The sequence below is a fragment of the Microtus oregoni genome, unplaced genomic scaffold, assembly GCF_018167655.1.
Source record: "Microtus oregoni isolate MIOR12 unplaced genomic scaffold, Mior012 000006F_ref0000085, whole genome shotgun sequence".
Lineage (NCBI taxonomy): Eukaryota > Metazoa > Chordata > Mammalia > Rodentia > Cricetidae > Microtus > Microtus oregoni.
Window position 1 is genome coordinate 19,179,081 of NW_024543065.1, and position 20,288 is coordinate 19,199,368.

Sequence of the window (20,288 nt, forward strand, 5' to 3'; positions counted from 1 at the left end):
GCGAAAATAACTCCAATTAGTGTAGGAAAAGGTCTGCACATAAAAATGTGGCATTTTATGCATTTTTCTTTTTTTTAAATTTTAGAGATGTTATTAAGAACACATTTTTCAAGGGAAATACTTAGGTCCTGATGCTAAAGGCATGTACCATTTCATTTACTCCCCCAAAGCATCCTTTAAAATGAGTATTATCAACAGCCCATTTTTCCAATGGATAAGTGAACACTAAGAGAAATAACTCTGCTCAAGGCTGTTACAACAGCACCAAATCACAAAGTTTTCTCTTTGCTTCTGCATTTTGAAATGGAATCTCCCCATGTAACTGCACTGCTCTCAACCCCTGCACTCTTCCTTCTCCCCCTGCTTCCCAAGTACTGGGCTTGCAGACACCTGTCGCCATAGAGACTCTTACCCAGAGGTCTTTGCTCTAATGCAGAAAAGTCTGTGATCTGGATGGGAAACCTTGTCTTTCACTGACTAAACTGACATTTAGCATTTATGAAAACATTAATGAAAGTCACGTGCTACATCTTCCTCAACAATATTTGAGATGTTTCACCAGTATAATGGTGATATGTTCATATCACGGAGCTCCTCAAATATTGCTGCTTCTCATTACCGCTTTGAAATTACAACCATTATTGGGCCTCTCTCTAGATCTTGTGGTTCATATATTACTATACTATCACATTTAAAAATATTTTGGCTATCTTCAAAAAAAACAATGTGTATATATATGTATGTGTATAGAGAGCTGTTGCCTATAAACAAACAAACAAATAAATAAATAAAGGCAGTATTTTGATAGCTTTAATAAGTTGGTTTTGTAGACCTATTCATCTTATTTATGAATCTTCAAAGCATTGTGAAGAGCAGTCTTTGGGCATCATTAGAATGCCAGATGGATCCACTGTGGGAAATAGAAGATTCCCAGTAGGTCATAGAGCTGGAACTTACTACTAGGCTCAGGCTTGTGTTTGCCATTCTGGCTGAGCTTGCTCTTTGTTCATGTTTTGGTGGACAGCCTTGCAGATGTATGCAGATGGACACAGACATATGCTTGCTTGCACATCTACATGGGTAAGGCTGCAAAACGAAGTTGCTTCTGAGTAAAGAGTTCAGAAGGAAGCAGGACCATATAATTCATCCGTGCTTCAGTGAAAAGCCAACCAAAAAAATCGAAAGCAACTGAACAAGGACAGGAATAAAACTGAATACCATATACCTGGACAAGAAGTAGTTAATGGAGATCTAGAGGATTCCAGCATGAGACATCACTGTTGCAAAGCTAGGATTCACTGTGGAAAGTGCTCAGGGAAGGAAGTGCTGGCTCGCTTTGGTACTTGCAGGTCTCTCCATTGTGAAGGGACTTGATGGAGTAGCAATTATGCAAACTGAGGGGACGTGAAGGAGCATCTCCCAAAAGGGAAACACTTCAGCACCTTTCTCTGTGTCTTGGGACGGCATGTGGTCTCAGAGGCTTCATTCACTGGGCTCTGAGGGAAACTGGGATGGCAGCTCAAGAGACAAAGGGGTTATCCTCTAAAAATGAGGCAGGCCATAAGTCATAGCTTTGTTTTAGACTTTATGTTGGAGCCAGTCTTTGTTATCTTAGTATAAACGATGCTATGGTTTCTGTGAACTTGTCTCACTAATATTCTAGGCCATGGGGGATAAATCTTTACAGGTTTGCTGTGCAAGTCAGGCATCTCAGTATAAGGGAGACATCTCAGTATAGGGCCAGACATGCACTGTGATGATGAACACACCCACTGCATCCTCTCAGGAGACAACCAGGGCTGTTTATTCTCTGCTGTGCCCAATGCAAACGCAAGCTTTTCCTTTGAGTCAATCTATGGCATCTCTAACTTGGCCATTTTCCCTCACAGTTTGTTATTGTGCTGCAAGTTTCAAATGTCTTTGTGACATGGAGCTTATAATAGACTTACGTAGAAGGAGTTTTGACCTCTCTCTGTCATTCTGGGAATGCTTTACAATTTGTACCCAAGTTTTCTATTCCTTCAAGAATATTTGGCAAATGGAAATGAATTTTTTTTTACTAAATCTATTTTCTTTTCCTCTTACATAAATGGGTTGACTACATTTTCAACCTTGCTGTGGCTATGTGATTGAGTTCTGACCAATAGAATGGGAAGGAGGTTAAAGACACTTGGTATTCGTTGCCTGACAGGTCACCAGTATGTCTCACGAAGACACCCACTGAAGGTCTAGCTCGGATATCAATAAACTTCTTATACCTAGTAAATATTTTTATTTTATCTTATTACTTTGTGTATATGGGTGTTTTGTCTGCAAACATGTTTCTTCACCACATGTATGCAATGTCCCCAGAAGCCAGAAGAAGGCAATGGATCCCCTGGGGCTGGAGTCACAGACAGTTAGGAGCTGCCCTGTGGATGCTGGGAATTAAATCTGGATCCTCTGGAAGAGCAGTTAGTGCTCTTGACTTCTGAGCCATTTTCCAGTCCCTACCTAGGAAATAAAATCAACATGGCCATTGCACACAAAGCAACGTGGTTCACGTATGAAGAGGCCATGTCTGTGCCTTAGTAGAACTTTCTTTATAAGAGCAGGAGTGTGACGTACAAGTCACTTTTGATCCTTGCCCTAGAGGGTGGCAGATAATAAATGAAACCTGGGCACCTGAGTGTTGAAATAATAAGCAGCGGGCTACGTTCCTGGCACCCGGCCGCCCACACGGCTAGCTTTACACCCGAAATAATTACACGGAAACTGTATTCTTTTAAACACTGCCTGGCCCATTAGTTCCAGCCTCTTATTGGCTAGCTCTTACATATTGACCTAATCCATTTCTAATAATTTGTGTAGCCCATGAGGTGGCTTATCAGGGAAGATCTTAACCTCTGGCTGTGTCGGGAGTGAGAATCATGGCGACTGCCTGACTCAGCTTCTTTCTCCCAGCATTCTGTTCTGTTTACTCTACCCACCTAAGGGTTGGCCTATCAAATGGGCCTAGGCAGTTTCTTTATTAATAATAAATCACTCCCACATCACCTGAGAGCCTGTATGGGAGCAGTCAACAGCACTCACCCCAACTCATCGCAGAAGGAAGAGTCTCAGAACACGATAAGCTGAGGCCTAGTGGGCACAGGGAAGCCAAGTTAAAATGTTGGATCATTCTATGTGGTGATTGATGCCTTTGGCCTAGGAAATGAATTAATGAATTTCTTTAATTCTCTACATACCTGACACAGTCGTAATGTACCTAAGACAGTCATTAAAAGCTAAGAATTAACTTTTAAATCTCATGCTCTCAATTTATGTCTGAACATGATGAACTTAAAATCCCCTACTTTTTACTCTCCCTCCCTCTCCGAGAGAGAAGGGAGAAGGGGAGGGTTGGGGAGAGCTTGGGGGAGTGAGATGGTTGAGATGGAAGACGGATGGATATGGGAGCAGGGAAGAAGATATCTTAATTAAGGGAGCCATTTTGGGGTTGGCAAGAGACTTGGCGCTAGAGGGGTTCCCAGGTGTTCACGGGGATGTCCCTAGCTAGGACCCTGGGCAGTGGTGGAGAGGGTGCCTGAACTGGCCTTGTCCCATAGTCAGACTGGTGACTATCTTGAATAGAACCTTCGTCCAGCGACAGATGGAGATAGAGACAGAGACCCACATGGGAGCACTGGACTGAGCTCCCAAGGTCCAGTTGAAGAGCAGAAGGAGGGAGAATATGAGTAAGGAAGTCAGGACCATGAGGGGTTGGTCCATCCACTGAGACAGTATGCCTGATCTAATGGGAGCTCACCAAAGCAAGCTGGACTGGGACTGAGCGAGCATGGGATCAAACTGGACCCTCTGAATGTGGCTGACAATTGAGGCAGACTGAGGAGCCAATGATTTGTCTCTACTGCATGTACTGGCTTTTTGGGATCCTATTCTATTTGGATGCACACCTTCCTAGACCTGGATGGAGGGGGGAGGACCTTGGACTTCCCACAGGGCAGGGTACCCTGCTCTCCCTTAGGACTGGAGGGGGAGGGGGGAGGATGAGTGAGGGAGCCGGAGGGAAATGGGAGGAGGGGAGGGAGTGGAAATCTTGAATGGTATTATTTATAAAGCAATAAAAAAGTAAAAAAGTGGCAAGGTTGTTCATTTAAAAAAAACAAAATGAAACAGAATGGAATGCATATGAGAGAGGGTATTTTTATACATATAATGTGTATAACTGCCCTGATGTTTACCAGTTGCCATGGGAAGAATCTGTGTGCCCTGACTTCTAAAGACAGGCACATTACTGAAATCGCTCATTGCCACAGAGGATCAACAGGACTACACAGCTCAGGATTTTGACCTACGTCTAATGAAAGATTCCACTCTTAATGAAAGGGTCCCACTGCAAACTATCTGGCATGGGCACTTAGACGCCAAAGGCATTTGAAATTGCTGGCCAATTCAAGTTTCTGGGGTTTGGAATCTCATCTTTTGCATCCATCTGCCTGGTGATTTTTAGTGCTTCTGTCAACTTTGTTTGCAAATAAGGTGGCGAATCACAAAGCAACAACTGCACATAGCGGGCCCAGGATAAATATTTATGGGATGAAGTTATTTTAAATTTAACACATGATAATACATCATTAAAATGAATCACGCCCGCATTATTAAATTTCACGTGCCAGATTTCTTACGATGACAGTGAAACTGGAAGGGAAGGTGACATGTGGGCTGTGACACCAGTGATAGGGGAGAGAATCAGGGCATCACAGAGCTCCAGTTCTGACCTTGAGGGATCTAACCTCGGGTGTTAGCATAAGTGGTCATTGAGACTCTTTTTCTGATTTCTTTATAACTCCTGGAGATAATAGGATATGTCATCTCATACAAGGTTTAGACAGAAATATTCTGCATGGTTCCTAATGCAAAGAAATGAAATTCTGTGGCACGGACATTCATCACTTTACACCAAACAGCTGAGGTCACTTTCTTGGATACATTTTTTAGTGACTATTTGGACGGTAAAAGCATTTGATGCAAGAATAAAGTTTTATAGAGACCTTATGATCGTAAGATACTGCTCTTCAAGTAGGGTGCCGTAGCTCCCTGATGCTCTGGTGACCTAAGTGGAGTGTTCTGTGGGGACCAGAAGAGAGTTCACGGTGTTAACTTTTCCCCATCGTTTTCTAGATTGTGTTATCCAAACTATGACGTCAGTTCCTCCTTAAGAAATGCCTCTAAATGTTAATCATTGTAGCGGTTCTGTGGCACAGTGAAAAAGCCATGAAATGGTTATAGCAGATATGTGGAAGTTAGTCCCTGGTTTAAATGCCAGACAGGAAGAAATATTCCCCGCATCCAATATTGGCCACTATTTTACTGAAGGATGTTCCACACATTTCATTTTATTTTAGCAACCTTCAAGTGCTGTTTGTGTTTCTGGATTACTCATAAAAATCTATTGCACCAAAGAAAATATGCAAAAAGCACAGTTGAAATGTCTGTTGGAATATGTCTATGCTTTTGTTGTTGGTTTTGGGTTTTGAAGACAGGGTTTCTTTGTGTAGCTCTGGCTGTCCCGGAATTAGCTCTGTAGTCCAGGTTGGGCTCAAACTCATAGAGATCCCCTGTGTCTGTTTCTGGAATGCTGGGATTAAAGGCTCATGCTACTATTGCCTAGCTTATAGTTTTATGAGTGAGAGGTCACATTTGGCTTTTCAAACATGAGATGAGTTAGCAAGAACTCAGAGCAAATTTTTAAGAGTTGCATCTAGTTATACAATTTTAAAATCAATAGTACAAGACAATAGAATGAGACGGGGATTGCTAAGCCTGAGTTATACGTTTAATCTTCGAAGCCTATGGTCTCCAGTCACTGCTGAGCAGCAATTTCTTCCAACTTACTCTTCTGAGATCTACATATGGCGAATCTCATCCTCTTGAAATCTAGAGACGATAAGTATCCACCACAAAGAATTTAAAGAGTAAATGCAAACCACACTTTACATCCAAAATCCTCTGACTTTGGCCACATCTTAACGTTCAGCTATTCAATTCCTTTTGCACACAGAGGACATGAAAGGAGTTCTTGAACTCCACTTTATTTTCTCCCCACATGAATTACTGATTTCATTATTAAAACCACATATTATCAGGACATTGGGATGCCTTTGAGAAATTCTACCACCAGAGTACAGGCGACTGAGGGAGAATGGTCATTGTCCAGACATGGTTTCTGGACAGGGCATCATCACGCCCCAGCTGGCCTGACCTGCAGCCAGGGCATTCTGGTTATCTCCTGTGACTATTAATAGTCCCCCTGTGTAGCCAGAACATTGTGTTCCTCAATGATGAGATCTTTGAATAACATGTTACTTAACCTGTCAAAAAGGGCTCTGCCGATGGCATTAAATTAAGGATTTGGTGATGGGGAGATTATCATGGGTTATTGGGTAAGCTTACTATAATCCAATGGTCCCTAATATATTGGAAAGCAGGACTAATAAGTTTTGAAGGTACTATATCCTGACTTGGAAGATGGAGGAAGGGGCCAGAAGACAAGGGAAATATAGTAAGTCTTTAAAAGCTGGATAGGAAGTGGGGTTCTCCCCCAAAGCCTCCCAGAAGCAACAGAGTGACCAAAATGTGACTATTACTGAGCGATCTGACTTCCCGAACTACATGTTAAGCCCCCGGTCAGCCACTGGGGTTGTGGGACGTTATCAAAGCAGCAAGTCTCCATTTGTAAATCTAATCTTTATACAAAACACACAAAGTCTGTAAGATGACACTCTGACCTTGAAAAGCCAAGACTATCAAACTGAAAAGTTTCTATGCTAGTCTCTCCTTGGATTTGGTTTTAGGGGCTCCTGAAGCTGAGTAAGGCTCTTTCCTCAGCCTTTCCATAGGTCGCTGCAGATTTACTATTCTGGATTCAATATCGCTGTCAGAAAATAAAGAACAGAAGCTCAGAGCCACTTTCCAAAGTCATAAACGTGGAGATTGCATGAGCCCCATTCTATCCAGATAGTCTCATTTAGAATCAAGACACTTGCTTTCCAGGACGAGGGCTGTATTGTCCAGTCAGCACTAAGACAGAGATGCTTCTGCCAGCTAAAGGGAGGGAGAAAGAATGGATTTCTCCCCCTGGGAGTACAGAGTAAGGAAGAGCGAATAATGAATGCTGGGCAGGAGAGCCTCATTTAGTCATTTAATTCTGTGTGGGTAAGCAACATTTTTGAGAAAGTCGCCTTTCCACTCAACTTACAGTTGCTCATAACCATACCAGAAGGAGGCATAAACACATCACGGTAAAGCTAGAGGAAAAACTGGAACTGCAGGCTGCAGTAAAACCTAGAGATCCCGGCCACTGTTCTAGTCTCCAGCACTGAAGCAGGAGGCCCTCTACATTCCTGCACTCACATCCTTGTCCTGTCTCCCGCAGTGACAAAAATCTTCCGCAATTTCACATTCGGAATGATGACTTCCTGACAGAGCGACTAGTTAGCAGTAATTTTTTTATTGGCGCCACTTGGTCCTAGCTCTTTGCTTGTATGTCTGAACCAGGGGTTTAACTACAGGCGAATAGTAGAGGGCACTGCCAGGTTCTCACACATTCGATGCATAGAATTCCCGGATCAGGGAAACTGGAGATTGTACGGCAGGATCCTGAAGACTCTTCACATAAAGCCATAGTTGAGAATGACCAGCTTGCACCTACTCTTCATAGTTACAACATCCTCACCTGAACATTGCTTCCTTAGTTGTGGCTGTCAACTATTCCTCTAGAGCAAAAAGAAGAAAGCAATTTGAAGCTACTAGGAGGAGCCTCGGGGAAGGAACCCATAGAATATAGAAAGCATTCAGAGAAGACTCAGCAGCTCAGCACAATAGTGGGATTCCTTGATTTCTTCCACAATTAAATAACAATAGACACATTTGATGTCATCAAAAGTATATTTAGAAAACTTTTGTTCTTCAGATGCTATGTGGAAAAAAGCGAACAAACGACAACCACCAAAAGGGGGAAGCATTTGCAAGCCGTCTACCTGATATGAGTCTCGTGTCCAGAGTACGCCAGGAACTATTGACTTTCAATAATGAAAACAGAAATAATGCAAGATGTACAAGAAGGTCATGGAATCTGGCTCCATTGGTAAAGTGCTTGATGCCCTTGCATGCATGAAGGCCTGGGTTCAATACCTGGCACCTGCTGTGATGGCACACACATGTAATCCCAGCTTGTGGGAGATAGACACAGGAGGGTCAGAAGGTTAAAGTTACCTTCAACTACACGGTAACTTCGTGGTCAGTCTGGGGTACACAGCAACATATTTCAAGGTAGATAAACTGATAGACACACAGAGACAGACAGATGAAATACAAATAAACAAGAGACTTAAATACATATTTTTCTAAAATAGATGTATAAAAATATAACCAGCTTTTTCTTCCAATGTCTCCATAGAACTTATAAATTAATACTTTATTGCCACGACTTTTTTCAATTTTATAAAATTTACTAATGTTTTTACTTTGAATTTAAGTTGCTCAAATTCAGAAAGCACTGGACTCATGGAGAAGCTGACTATTTAGCTAAAGCTTCCTAAATATATTCCCAGATTCTGATTTTGAGGTTTTAGTGGGTGGCTGATGAATCTGCATTTTATTCTTTCAAGAACATCATGTTGAAGCTGGGCGATGGTGGCGCACGCCTTTAATCCCAGCACTCGGGAGGCAGAGGCAGGCGGATCTCTGGGATTTCGAGACCAGACTGGTCTATAGAGCTAGTTCCAGGACAGGCTCCAAAGCCACAGAGAAACCCTGTCTCGAAAAAAACAAACAAACAAACAAACAAAAAAAAAGAACATCATGTTGAGGGATGCTGGTAGCTGGATTGGCTCTGGACTGTCTAAAACATGACCTTGGCCCTCACTCATAGCAATGACTTTAATCACCCTTCCTAAAGAGATGATGAGATTCTTCCTGTTTAGGAGCCAATGAAGTTGTTAACTAATAATTAGAGTTTCAATTACAAGGTTAACTGATAAAAACTGAGTTCATGCTAAGGAGTGGACCAGATCAGGATACTTTAAGGGAGAAAGCTAGTCTCTCTGCCATAGTGATGAGACCATGGCCAAGGGGTCCCCAAGACTCTAGAAAATAATTGAGGTTTTGAGGGAGCCTGGTCCTCCCAGCACTGTATCAGGGGCAACCTGAGTGGAAGACAATTTTACCCCTATGAGGACTTGGGTGAGCTCAGGACACAGAAATTGCAGGATTTGGACAAAATGAGTTAAAAAAACAAATATGGCCCAGCTTTGGGAAGCTTCTTTCAGCTGTCAGTTTGATGCTATATGGGGCAAAAGACCCAATGCAAAGTAAAGACTCACAGAAAACTAAGGAGATGTTAGCCAAAGAAAGAAAGCTTCCTGTTAGAAAATGAGTAGACTCTGCACACTAGCGCCCAGCGAGGTGACTAAAGTAATGGTAATGCTTGCTTGAAATCTGAAGAAGACAGTCTTAATGAGAGAGAGAAGGGGCGAGAGAGAGGGAGTGAGAGGGGGAAGGAAGGGAGGGGGGAGGGAGGAAGGGAGAGAGGGAGAGAAAGAGAAAGAGAGGGAGAGAGCGGGGGAGAGAGAGAGCAACGGTTGTGTAAATTAGTTTGATTGTGGTAAGACTTTCACAAAATATGTGTCCTGAAGTATCTTGTTCTATGTTGTGAAGAGACACCATGCCCACGGCAACTCTTATAAAGGAAAACATTTAACTGGGGTGACTTACAGTTTCAGAGGTTCAGTCCATTGTTGTGGTGGAATGTGGGTGTCATGCACTCAGACATAGTGCTGGGGAAGTAGCTGAGAAATCTACATCTTGACTCACAGAAAATAGGAAGTGAATAGTTACACTGGGTTTAGCTTTAGCATAGAAGCCCACCCCTATGGTGACATACTTCTTTCAACAAGGCCACACCGACTCCAACAAAGCCATAACTCCTAATAGCGCCACTGCCTTTGGGGGCCATTTTCTTTCAAACCCCACCACATATGCTTTAAATAAATACAATTTGAATTTGTCGTTTACATTTGGGGAAAACCATAGCATATAGGAGACTACTTGATTGCATGGTCTTTTGGATGTCTCTGGCCCTCTCATCGACTGGCCTGGTCTGTGTTCTCCTCTCTGTTTTGAGTAGGACTTTAGCCTCTTTCTACAATAATTCTCATTATTCACTTCAGCTTTGCCTCTTGTCTCCAGAACCAGCACTTCCTAGTTTATCATTTCTCTAAGAACCCCGCCCCCCCTCAAGCCAAGCCCAGTGTCACATGGTTGAAGGAGCTTTGTCTGCTCACATGACCCTACACCCTCTGTACTTGTGATACCCTCTGATGCACTTGACTAGCAGCGTCTAGGGGCTTCCTTTGCCGCCTTTTCTCCTTTCCCATGTCCTGCTTTGGATATTTGTGACTGGCCATTCTACACTTGGTCATACTGTGTCAAATCCCCATCAATCCTTATCTTCTAGAATTAATGAATAAATACAAAGTGGGCCTCTTCACACGTGCAGATGTGTGTAGGGTCTTTGCTGTGCTTTGAATGAGAACTGTCCCCCAGAGGCATATGTATTTGAAGACTCGGCCCCCAGTTGGTGCTTTATGAAACCATGAGGAGGTAGCACCTTGTTGGAGAAAGTATATTACTGGGATGGGTTTTGAGGGTTTGCTAAACTGGTCCCATTTTCTGTTTCTCTCTGTGTCTTTTGTGTGTGATGGAATGAGATCATTGTGCTTCCTGAATGGCAAGCCAGCCTCATGTTCCTGCTGCCAGGCCTGCCCTCACATGAATGGACTGGTTTCCCTCTGAACTGTGAGCCAAAACAAACCTTTTATTTCCCCAAAGTTACTTTTTATCAGCTTGTTTTCTGACAGCAGAAATGTGACCAATACAATCTCGCCTTTGAAGAGACGGCCATCTTTGTGTGTGTGTGTGTGGGGGGGGGGGATTTCTTCTTTTTCCCAGGGTTGATACCTTGACTGAAATGCTTGACACAAATCTTTTCTTTCTTCTACCAAACTCCAGTATTTTAGTCATGATACTTTTTTGAGGGAACACAACAGCCTCTTCCATTCATGTTTGCTATAGAACATCTGCCACTCAGAGAACTGTGGGGATTGTGCCACTTCCCCAAAGAGCTTCAGCAAAATCTCTTTTGTAGCTGCAGCTTGGGAATTGAATATAAAATACAAACTTTCTAATCTTAGGTTGGAAAGCATAGCTTCTATGCTGAGTTGTTCCCCATTATTAAAGAGCTATTGCTTACCTTTTGTTGTCTTATTGTCCTCAGTCACTGGTCGGTCTCTCAGGACAAAATGCTGCCTTTATTTTGAGTTAAAATAAGCATATCCAAATCATGAGATCTCCACCCAGAGGTGAAGTCCCACTCTCCACATGCAATCAGAACCCCACACACCAAATCTCAGGCCATATCCGCCATTACTTGATATCCTTATAACTGTCATTGTCACAAAGAGGTTACCATACCTTGTAGTGGAAGAGAAAGAGTCCACAGAACAGGCTGTACAGATCTGCTGTGAGCAGAGAAAGGTTGACGGAGGTGGCGCTCGTTTTCTTTATGACGACTGGCATAAAGCTGTAGAGACCAAACATGCAGGCACTAAAGCCAACATAGAGAAGTCCTGGGGAGCAAAGAGAAGACAGTGTCAGGGTCTCTGCAAGGCACCTTTAGCATCAGGGGTTGGAGAATAAGGGATGGAGTACTGTGTCCATGACTGACTGTAGGTAGCTTTTTTGCTTTTACTACACCGTGTGGTGTTTAATATTGGCTGGTATATAGATAAAACACAAAATGGGACCTTAAAATTTGTATTTGCAAAATGCATGCTCTTCTTCTTCTTCACATGTAGCTGACACCATGCTCTTTCCAGAAAAGCTTTGTGTGGTAATATGCAGAAGCTTCCAACGTCTACCCCAATTCACTACAGCTAGTGTCAGTTTTAGACTACTCCCACCTCGCCCGTGTGTGTGTGTGTGTGTGTGTGTGTGTGTGTGTGTGTATGTATGTGCTCACACGCTCGTGTGCATGCACCTGCCTGAGGAGGTCAGAAGAAAGCATAAGACTCCCTAAAGCTAGAGTTGAAGCCCATTGTGAGTCTCCCCAGTATGGGTGAAGAGAACCAAACTTAGGTCCCCTACAAAAACAGCAAAGTTGTCTTTGCTGCTGAGACATCTCTCATGCCTTGTTCATGTATTTCAAAACATTTTTAACCTCTTAGGTTTTATTTGCAAAACATGAATGAAATATACTATGTACTGCTCTCAATAGTAAACTCCAGTTACTGAAATTAGAGATCCGAACTTGGACTCCCAAGCTGAAGTCTTAAACTATGTCTTTGGGCAGACAATGGGATTGTTTTGAATATATGAAATCTTTTCATTTCTTTTGAATGAATGAATTCTGCTCCTCTCCACCTCCAAAGGAATTCAGTGTCATCTTTCTGCCAACTTTTCTAGGCTTCCATGGACTCCAGACACACCACTGTTAATACGAATTCTGTGAATATAAGGCTTCAATTGTGTATAGCAGGGTTCTATAGGTAATTGTAGGCTCCATCATTTTCCCAACATTGAGGTGATACATATACATAAAAGTAATGCTTGTTTCTTTGTTTGTTCTCTGAAAGAATAAGACATGATACAATTCTATGGTTCTCTGAGAATTATAAGTAATTTCTCCAATGGAATCTCAGATTAAAGGTGGCTGGTGTACAATGTGAACACTTTGCTTCCTTTGAATCCTGGGAGTGCAGGGGAACTTGGGCACAACCAGATGCCCAGTTCCTGTGATTAAGATTGGTGATTCCTCCATTGTTTTACTCCTAGGAAAGATCCTAAAGGGTGCAGAGTTTATTCTAGCTTTGTGATCCTAAAGAAAGCAACATGCTACATCCAGTACATATAAAAATCATTGTGACCATTAAGCAAACAGTACAACAGCCCCATCTAGTGTGGTGGACATGCCCTCCACACCAAGAGGAATAAGATCCCTACTTCTGGGTTCAGTAATCTAGGAGACCGTACTGCTTGTATACTTTCTGCCGAAGTACTAGTGGGCGGTGTGTGACTCTGCATCAGAAAACTTAATTCCATGAAATAGTCCATTTCCTTTGAGTTTCGTTATTTATAGATTATTTTCCTTTAACCAGCTTACAAAAATACAACAAATACTGGACAATCTGTGACTAATACATAAAATGACTGAGAATTAATTCAGTATTCCTTAAGAATCTGCTATTAACAGACTAGAAACAAGTTCTATCCTTAAATTATTCTACTGAAGATAATCAAATTTGGGTAGAAGATAGTCCAGACACACCAGAGCCTTTTCCTCCCTCCCTCCCTCCCTCCCTCCCTCCCTCCCTCCCTCCCTCCCTCTCTTCTTCCCTCCGTCCCACCCTCCTTTCCCCCTTCCCTTCCTTCCTGTCTATGTGTCTTGGGTATCATTGATTTAGCTCATAGGCTGACTGTGTTAACAAGTTCTAGAATCCTGGTAAAACATATATGGCCAGTGACTTGTGGGTTCTGATGCTTTGCATCCACTCTCTTTTTCCACTAACTCTCCTCTGCGAATCTAGCATGCCATGGATCCTCTGATTTGGGCTAGGAATCAATCAAAATGGGGGACAGACAAGAAGCTTAGCACTCCTCACAGTTATAGAATGAAAAAATTGACCAGGGTTTGTCTCAGCTAAGTCTGCTCTGCCAAGGTGGCCTTTACTTTGGATGTGAGAACTAGGAGGAGATTAAAGGAGACAGAGATGTCTACCTGAAAAGATTCTCAAGGAGGGTAAAGTTATGGTTTATTCTAGGGTCTTCCAGAGGCCAGAATGACTGAATCATAATAACGAGGTAGAGCAATTAGGGAGGCTGTAAACTATGCAGAACTTCGTGTGTCTTCGAAAGAGATTTCTAATTGCAAGAGGGATCTCCTGAGCAGTTTGCACCAGTGATGAAACACAATCGGATCTGCATTTTTAAAAGATGACTTTTGCTACTCTTTGTAGGAGGAACGGAATGGGACAGCATGGGAAGAGAGTTGCAAGGACAGAGGCATCTGTGTCCAGCAGCAAAGGCCCGTGGCTCACTTAAGGAGCAAAGGGGAAGTAGCTGGGTCTGTGAATACTGAGCCAACATGTTGATGGCTTGAAGGTAAAGAGTGAGGGAGGGGAAAGGAGAGCATCAAGGAAATGACTGACTCTGTACTGTAGCAAAGGGGTGAACTGTGGTGCCATTTACTTAGATGAAGAGCAATGAGAGGATGGGTTTGGAAGAGAGACAACGCTTGAATGTGTTGGTTTAGGCAATTACTTCCCATTCGTATGGATCTGTCTAGTCAAGCGCTGGATGTGTCGTGGCAGGCTCAGAGAAGAGGCAGGACTTTAAAAGCCACAATTGCTGACTGACGTAGAGTAGGAGCACACCTATAAAACAAACCATCCCCTAGGAATCTTGGCCAACTCAGGATGGTCCCAGGTTAAACATTCTCTGTGGATTTTGTAAAGCTGTTGAAGTCAGGTGTGGGTAAAATACAACATCATAGCTGACTGTTTCTGCTAAGCCAGCAAGGGCTTTTGCATGTGGATACCCTCTTTGGTGAGTCGAGCACAGCCAGTCAGATGAACACACAATTAGACAGAGGAGGGATGAAGGACTGCCACATCTTGCCCATCTCCTGTTCTGAGGTAGACATTAGGTAGTTAATGGACATCAGCAGTTCATCTCAAGGCTCAATTTGCTGTCCAAGGAGAGTTTCCAATCAATATACATGCTCAAACAAGTGAACTAATTTTGTCTAGCGAATACATAATGATCGCAGCAAGTGCACTTATAGACAGAGCATGTATATAACCATTTCTTATTTGAAAGGCATTTTCTCACAGAGTTTAGGGTGTGGTTTCTCTTGTCTTCATGCGCTGAAGAGACTTAAGGTAGAGACACTGAATATAACACTACTAGATAATCCTGATGGGGTCTTTACTATGTGTCTTGGGTGGTGTACGCATTAGCCAACCTAAAAAGCAATGCAATAGAATTTCTGTCTATACTGTAGATGGGAAATGGACTTATTGATTATGTTGCTGAAGAAACCCAGCCCAAACCAGACTGAGCAGAGGAAATTTAAGGAAACACCTACTATAAACACCTTTGAATGGGTGACAGGGAAGCTGGGATGGAGAGGCAACTAAAGAGTAGAAATAGCTATAAATTATACCCCATAATGTAGAGAAACAAAGGCAGAAGTTGTACTAACTAGGGGAGTACCACAGAGGAAGACCACAATGGATTCAGCTGTTTCTGGAGACCTGACCACAAAGAGTATGGAATAAGGAAAAACACCACTTTCTTTTTTCATCTCATCTTCCTCTATTTCCTCTCACTGACCAAACCTGCCCAGCCTGGGAAGGATCATTCGTATGTGCAGATCAGGGGGTGGAGAAGATATTGCTCTGTAAGAAACAGGCCAAGGGCCTCTTCCTCAGCTTTCATGGGCAGTCTGAGTTCTGGGTACATGCCACTAATGTCCTTTGCTGAGTTGTTCTGAAGATAAAGGGAGAAGGGACAGCCTGTGGACATATTACTATTTCATTTTGCATATGTGTATACATATGTGTGCATAGTGTTTGTCTGTTTGTGCTACATGTATTCTATCTCCATCTCCTTTTCCTTTTCATCTGTCTTCTGTTTGTATAGATTAGACAAGACATTTTTATTAATAAAAGCAAGATAATGATTTCTCAGAATATATGTATTATGTCAAACATATCAAAAGCATTGGCTATGTGGATCTGCTAAGACAATAAGGCAAAGCAAATTTATTCTATCACAGGAAACTCAAAACTTGGTCAAGTCAACTCAGAAATGCAGGCATAAATTTTAACCTAGTACATACATTCTGTTGTGTGCCTCTGTGTACAAATCTCTCTCTCTCTCCCTCTCTCTCTCTCTCTCTCTCTCTCTCTCTCTCTCTCTCTCTCTCTGTGTGTATCGAAGATTAATATCAAGTATCTTCTCAATCACTCTCCAATTGATTTTTTGAGACAGGAAGTCTTGAGAAACTCAGAGCTGCCCAGTTTAAGTAGGCTATATGGGCAGTAAGGCCCCAGGATCCTCTGTCTCCCCAGTGTTGAGATTACAGACACACTCCACCATGACTGGCTTTCCCCCTGCGTTCTGGGGATCTGACTTCAGGTCCTCATACTTTTCAGCCGTCTTTTTGCCTACTGAGCCATCTCCCACAGCATCCTCAATGCTTGCTGAAGGAACCTTCGGAAGTTTCCTGCTGGGTGACCACATGAGCCCATTGCCAGGTGGGGTAACAAACCAGTCCTCAGCTATCACATCAGAAGTGAAAAGGTACCTCCATGGAAGCAAACCCATTTCTCTTGACTCCCAGAGCATCCTTTCTTCCACATCTGACTTCACATCAGTTTGCATTTGCTCATACGCTCATGAACACAAAACTGCACATGAGTTAAAGGGAATATTTAAGTTGTTTACCAGAGTTCTGGCTGTGAGCCTAACGCTCCTGCTCTGGGGGAGGACAGTTTGACTGTATTAAGTCCTATGTTTTACTCGAGTTTACTGATTAGATAATCACAAGCAATCTTTCTGCTCAGTAGAGTAACACAAAGGGATAAAAACAATGATAACCATTATTGTCTTGCTTTTAATCTCTCTATCTTGAAATTAGTCCACACACTGTATAAAAACAATGATCCATTAAAAATAATCTTCATATCCAGAAAATAAAAAATCACTTATCTTTCTGCTTACACCATAGGGAAAAAATGCTCTCTGCATTGATAACCTAGGAGTTGCCCCAGAGATTCTGTGAGGTATATAAGAGTTGTAGGTAGAGGGAGAGACCTCACTGATAAATGAGGATAGTCTTGGATTCTGAGCCTCCCATCCTCCCATGTGTTACTGGGAACTGATCTTAGGTCCTTGAGACCTAAGGCAAGGCCCTACCCATCACCTATTATATTCCAGCCATGCTAGGATTCTGTTCTCTTAATCAGAGTGATAGGTGCCCTTCTCCAGGACATAGCCATGAAGGGCAAGGCTCTTGATTCACTCATGGCTGACCTCCTGAAGTATGTGGGGAGTGGGGATATAGGAGGATGCTGAACTTCCTCAGCGTCTCTCAGATCCTTTGGTCCATGAATTTCAATGGCTGCTTTGCCATTTCTCAGTTGCTCAGAAGACAGCGCAACATCATCTCAAGCCTCTGCTCTTGTCTCTACTGTTTCCCTTTGGGTCTGATGATTACAACAGAGACCCATCTTTTCCACTGCCATTCACTCACCTGCTCATTTAGTGACCATTGGTTTCCTGAGTGTCACATGCCTACCGCTAAGCTAGACAACCAGACCCTGTCCTGTAGCCCATCAGAGTAAGCCAACAGGAATAAAGGCGACTGTGGTATAAAATAACCAATTCAAGCAAACAAGTGCTTCAGAAAGGGGGGAAATGAATACTCGATCCTATATCGAGGCCATGTTGGCTTCATTTCCTACCAGGAGTTAATTTAATGGCCCTGTGATATGTACCTTTTACACCATCTTTATCATCTTGAGCTGCAGGGGCCTGACATCTTAATGGCAATATGAGCGCTCAGGCTAACACTACCTTGTGACGGCGCATTTAACTAACACTGAATTATAACTGAGTCTCGGCGGACATGCACAGGACATCTACATAATTAGAGGACAAATTCCTTTTGATTACTGCCATTACCATCAATATCGAATTAATTTATCCTCACAGACCACTGTGGGTGAAGCGCTGTGAAGGATGAGCCGCGGTTAAGAGGCCTGGCTTTAAAAGTCACAGAGGCACACGCGTCTGGTCCCTGCAGCTGGTTTCGTTGCCAGCTGCCCGCTTCGCTTCCCTCTCTCTCCTCTCTATTGATTTTCATTTAATCATAACGTTCCCTATCCGTACTTGAGAAACAAACCAGTGGAGGATTCTGAAACACACATGGTTAGCCCTTGTTTGGAGGCGTGGAGCTAACTAACCTAGTAGGTCATACAGACATCTGTCACTCGGTCAGCCACCAGGGGGCATAGTACTGGTAGTAAGCCAGTTCTGGAGGCTTGTAAACTGGGGGTGGATAAAGTGGTCCAGGGATCTACCTGTCACTGGTGTCTTTCTCAGTGGAAGGAAAATATACTGGAGATGTCACGTATACCAAAGCCATCGATACTGGAGGTGGGGGACAGCACCTGTATCCCCGCCCCCCAACTCTGATTGATATTTACACTGCACACATATTTCAAGAACTACCCTACCTGGCCTAAACCAGGGATTCTCAACCTTCCTAATGCCAAAACCCTTTAATAAAGTTTCACATGTTGTAGCGACCCCAAACATAAACTTATTTTGTTGCTACTTCATAACTGTAATTTTGCTACTGTTATGAATTGTAATGTGAATATTTGACATAGGACTCCCCCAAAGGGGCCTTGACCCAAAGGCTAAGAACCTCTGGCCTAAACTCAAGCCATGCTCACTGCTGGTATCTGTTGCTTCAAGACAGACTGTATGAGTGAATTAAGGGGCATTTCTTCCTAGGGCTTGCAGAATGGTTATCCAGTTATCCATGAGAGTATCACCATAGATCTGAAAGCCTTACCCTATTTTTTTTTTTTAGAAGAAAATGAGTTTAGAAAGAGGCAGAATAGAAGATGCCCTGGATGTCCGTGGAGCAGTCAAATGCCTGTCCAGTAATTCCAAGGCCCGTTAGAGATCATTTAACAATTTCTTTAGTATAAGTGCTTCCTTCTGAAAAGGTTTGGGGAAACCGGGAATGCCCATTATGCAACTTCTTTTCAAGACTTTTTGCTGAGTTCAGTTTCCCCCTTCCCCAAAGTGCTGGTTTTTAATGTTCACATCGATTCTGTATTTCTTGGCTGGAGCAAATTGCTCTCATTTCTGTGCCACGACTGCCTTGGGCTTTTCTTTTCTGCTTGGTCTTTAACCTAATAACACACTTTTGTGTCTCCCATAAAACACCTTGACAGTGTTAACTGGCAGAAGCTCAGGCAGGGAACTAGGTGATTCAGGAAATCCAGCCTCTTATTGTGTGAAGGGCTTCCCAACACGGCAAGGTGATTTTATTTTCTTTGGTCCCCCGTCGTTCTAAATCCCTTCCTTGTCTGCCTCATCCATCCCTTCTCACACAACTTTTCAAATGCATTTCTCAGATTTAATAATAAAACCATAATTTTAAATGAGTCGATCCCTACCTATTTGCCAATCCCAGGGCACCTTTAGCAACTCCTTGTGTTCCATGATGGCTCTGCAGAGACAAAGGAAATGAGCAAGATGATCACACACATGGTTTCTTTTGTCTGTCATGTACCATATCTACATAAATATTAGTGCGGCCAATTGAACTTCAAAATTAAATTGGCCTCTGCAGTGGCAGCCTGTGGTCTCCCCTGAAAAGTCTTGCGAGGTGTGACCAGCAGAAATGAGGGTCTGGGGGAGTTGAAACCACACTGTCCTCAAGCAAACAGGCTTCTAGGATTTAGATTCTTTTTGTTCATGAGCTTTTTGGTGAGGTAAATGGCAAGGCTCAGACAACTCTATGCTTAGAGGCTTAATCATTTTGCCCACTGAGCATCCAATAGAACAGTGATTCTCAGAGTTACATGCATCCCATAACCATCTGGAGGGTGTTCATCCACTGTGTCTGAAACTTCCTCCCGAGACCTTCAATTCAGGTGACCTTGGAGGGGCCAGCCAGGTGCTTTGCAGATGAGTAGTTCTCGGGTGCCAGCAGCGTAGCAGCGTTGCTGGTCCAAGGACTGAACTGGAGCAGGAGGGGAGGGTGGCCCCACTTGGACCACTCTTCTAGCAAGGGTTTGGGTTCAGTGCACCTCAGCTTATCTAATTCACCTACCAAAGCTCCATTAGCAATGACAGACTGTAACCAAGCAATAGAGCTGCAGTTCTCTGTTCATATATTTTGGATGCAAGAATACTAATAATAATGCATAAAATGAGCCATCTATAAAATGTCAGCCATCAGTAGTTTACTTAATAATCCTTTTTTTTTCACCTCACAAAGATCAATCAGTAAATTTGGGAGCTTTAAAATGCCATCACAGTTTCTAAATAACCCCCAAATAAACCCACGCTTTTCCCATTTCTATGTGCCCCCTGGAGAGTTTGCATTATTTCAGGACACTTAGATTTTGAGGAATGTGCTGGAAACGTCCCATATGTACAGT

At 42.9% G+C, this 20,288-nt stretch overlaps 1 protein-coding gene across 1 annotated transcript in view; it reads right to left on the minus strand.

The window, feature by feature from the left end:
• The window catches only part of Slc35f1 (solute carrier family 35 member F1), a 431,065-nt gene that overhangs the window by 19,643 nt on the left and 391,134 nt on the right, over nt 1-20,288 (minus strand). Inside the window, exons 6-7 of the mRNA XM_041654208.1 lie at nt 19,299-19,351; nt 11,515-11,669 (exon numbers count right to left, since the gene is read on the minus strand). Coding sequence (XP_041510142.1) covers nt 11,515-11,669; nt 19,299-19,351 — 208 coding nt within the window. The remainder of the gene's footprint in view (nt 1-11,514; nt 11,670-19,298; nt 19,352-20,288) is intronic.